At 14.2% G+C, this 3,080-nt stretch overlaps 1 protein-coding gene across 1 annotated transcript, besides 15 other annotated features; it reads left to right on the top strand.

Annotated features, from left to right (window-relative positions):
- Positions 1 to 69: a sequence feature (AT_rich).
- Positions 70 to 141: 72 nt separating this feature from the next.
- Positions 142 to 330: a microsatellite.
- A 1-nt stretch (position 331) lies between these two features.
- Positions 332 to 458: a microsatellite.
- Positions 351 to 530: a microsatellite.
- A 29-nt stretch (positions 531 to 559) lies between these two features.
- Positions 560 to 735: a microsatellite.
- Positions 736 to 755: 20 nt separating this feature from the next.
- Positions 756 to 819: a microsatellite.
- A 21-nt stretch (positions 820 to 840) lies between these two features.
- Positions 841 to 898: a sequence feature (AT_rich).
- Positions 899 to 908: 10 nt separating this feature from the next.
- Positions 909 to 960: a microsatellite.
- Positions 961 to 964: 4 nt separating this feature from the next.
- Positions 965 to 1,015: a microsatellite.
- Positions 1,016 to 1,082: a sequence feature (AT_rich).
- A 9-nt stretch (positions 1,083 to 1,091) lies between these two features.
- Positions 1,092 to 1,227: a microsatellite.
- Positions 1,228 to 1,858: 631 nt separating this feature from the next.
- EDI_145500 (uncharacterized protein) lies at positions 1,859 to 2,344 on the top strand (the record flags this gene model as incomplete). The annotated part of the gene is made up of 1 exon (XM_001738409.1): positions 1,859 to 2,344. One exon carries the CDS (start codon positions 1,859 to 1,861, stop codon positions 2,342 to 2,344), a length of 486 nt encoding a protein of 161 aa, XP_001738461.1.
- A 3-nt stretch (positions 2,345 to 2,347) lies between these two features.
- Positions 2,348 to 2,428: a sequence feature (AT_rich).
- Positions 2,429 to 2,439: 11 nt separating this feature from the next.
- Positions 2,440 to 2,612: a microsatellite.
- Positions 2,613 to 2,885: a repeat region.
- Positions 2,879 to 3,080: a repeat region.

Below are 3,080 nucleotides of genomic sequence, written 5' to 3'. Positions count from 1 at the left end.
ATAATTTTATTTAATAAATAATGATTAATTATTGAATATTATTTGATTTATTTTAAATATGAATAAAATGAAATGTATTTAATGATATGAATGATGAAATGATATAATCAAGATATATAATCATTAAAATTTGTATCATCATTTGTTTTTATTTCTTTATTTTCATTTTTATATCTTCTTATTTTTAATTTTATTCTTAATTTTAAAAATATATTATGATTTGTTTATTTATTTTATTATCATTTTATTTATTTATTATTTATTTTATATGTTTATGTTATTTCATTTTATTGTATTTATTTTTATTTATTCTTATTTTTATTTTCATTTGATATTATTTTGTTATTTTGTATGTTAAATTATTTATAATTATATAATTATATTATTCATTAACATATTCTATTTATATTTATATTTTATATTATTATTGTTGTATAATTATTTGATTATAATTTATTGAAATGATTTAAATTAATATAAATGAATGTAATTATGAATTAAATAATTTTATATTTTATTATTTCATTTATTTATCATTCTTCATTATTTGATATATTATTTTATTCATTGTTAATTTATGATTTGAATATTATATTTATCATTTATCATTTAATTTATCATATTTTATTAATTATTGAAATATTATATAAATATTTTATTATTTGATTTAATTTATCAATTAATACATTCATTTATTTATGTTTTATTCATTATATTATTTTATTTATATTATTTCATAATTAAATAATCATTTTAAATATAAAATAATAATAAAAATAAATAAAGAAAAGAATAAATTAAGAATGAATAAAAATAAAAGATAATAGAATAAATGAATTCATAATTATTTATCATTAATTATATCATTAATTATATTATCATTTATTATAAATATATTGATTATTCATTTATTATTATTATATTTATTATCATTTATCATATTTTATTATTATATTATTAAATAAAAATAAAATATAAAATGAAATAATGAATAAAATAACAACAAAATGAAATATTTAATAATTATGAATTTATTAAAAATAAAAATAATTATCATTTTATTTTATTTCTTATTATTTATTGTTTTTCATAATAAACATCAATTAATAAAAATAGAATGATGATAAAATAATAAAAAAGAAGAAATTAAAATATAAAAATAAAAGAACTAATAAAAACAACTAATAAATAATAAATCAATAATGAAATTAGGATATAATGAAATAATGATAACATCAATGTATTTTAATAATATTGAAGATTTTATTAATTTAGAAATAGGAATTAAAAGATTTCAAGGAAATATTGAATGATTTCATTTTAATCCAATTCCATTAAATCAATATTCAAGAAAACTCTTTCCTAATATTGAAACATTTCATATTTATGATAGAGGTGATGAAATATTTAATGATGGAAAATATTTAAATATGTAATATGGTATAAAGTAGATTATTCAACACATTTAAAAGAAAAAGAACAAGGAAATATCTGTAAACATATAGAATATACACAATCAGATAGAAATAAATATGGGAATACAATACCATCAGAAGTTAAATCACTTGTAAATGGATGTTTTAAAGGATGTTCATCTTTAACATCAATTAATATACCATTATCAATTAGTAAATTAGGAGATTGTTGTTTTGTTGGATGTAAATCATTAACAACAATTAATACACCATCATCAATTAATGAAATAGGAAGTTATTGTTTTTCAGGATGTTTATCATTAAAATCAATTAATATACCATCATCTGTTAGTTTTATAGGAGATGGTTGTTTTTCAGGATGTTTATCATTAAAATCAATTAATATAGATAATCTACAATATATTAGTAAAGAAAGAATATTTATGAATGAACCAGTGTTAATTAGTACTGAAATACCTGATAATCTACAAATAATCAATGGAAAGAATATTTTCAAGAAAGATATTAATGAATTTATTATTCCATCATCAATTACTAAATTAGGTGATGATTGTTTTTATGGATGTTCATCATTAAAATCAATTAATATACCAGCAACAATCACATCAATAGGAAGTTGGTGTTTTTATGAATGTTCATCATTAAAATCAATTAATATACCATCATCAATTAATGAATTAGGAAATTATTGTTTTTATAAATGTTATTCATTAACATCAGTTACTATTCCATCATCAATTAGTGAATTAGGAAAATTGTGTTTTAGAGAATGTTCATCATTAAAATCAATTAATATACCATCATCAATTACTAAATTTGGAAATGGATGTTTTTATAAATGTGGATGTGAAGAAGAATTAATGAAAAATCAAAGAATACCAAGAAATTGCTTTAAAGATTGGTGGTGAATGAAATAAAAATACAATAAATGAAATACAATATAAATTGAAGTATAAATAAATTATAATTGATTATCATTTATATTATTATTACTCTTTTCTTATTTATTCTTTTTGATATTATTCTTTTTTATTGTGTTAAAATATTTATTATTATTTATTGTATATGTTTATTATTTCTTATATCTTCTATTTTATCTTATTTATTTATTATCTTTTATATCTTTTTTATTATTTTATTATTGTTTATTATTCTTATATTCTATATTTTATCTTATGATTTTCTATTATTAAATATAAATTAAATGAATTTGATATTATAGATAAATAAATATCAATTTTATTAATCTATTTGTATTTATATAATATAAATATCAATAAAAATAAATTATAAGTTAAATTAAATGAAATATGAATATGAATAATATTAATATGAAATGAAATAATTAAATAATAAGAATATATTTAAAATATAAATATCAAATACATGAATAAAATAAATAATATAAATAATAAAATATAAATCAAAATAAATAAATAAAATAATGAATAATAATCAAATATTAAAACATGAATATGTATTTAATCAAATACATAAACATATATTAATTACATATTTTAATAAATTTAATGAAAATTGATTTTAATATATATCATAAATGTATATTAATATTTATATTCTTATATTAAATTATTGATTTATTTATTAATGACCATTCTTTTAATGTTAGAATACCAGATATAT

This window comes from Entamoeba dispar, genomic scaffold (assembly GCF_000209125.1).
Source record: "Entamoeba dispar SAW760 scf_1105229461341 genomic scaffold, whole genome shotgun sequence".
NCBI classification, from domain to species: domain Eukaryota; phylum Evosea; order Mastigamoebida; family Endamoebidae; genus Entamoeba; species Entamoeba dispar.
The sequence above is the reverse complement of the archived record's forward strand: the minus strand, read 5'-3'. Positions and strand labels throughout refer to the sequence as shown.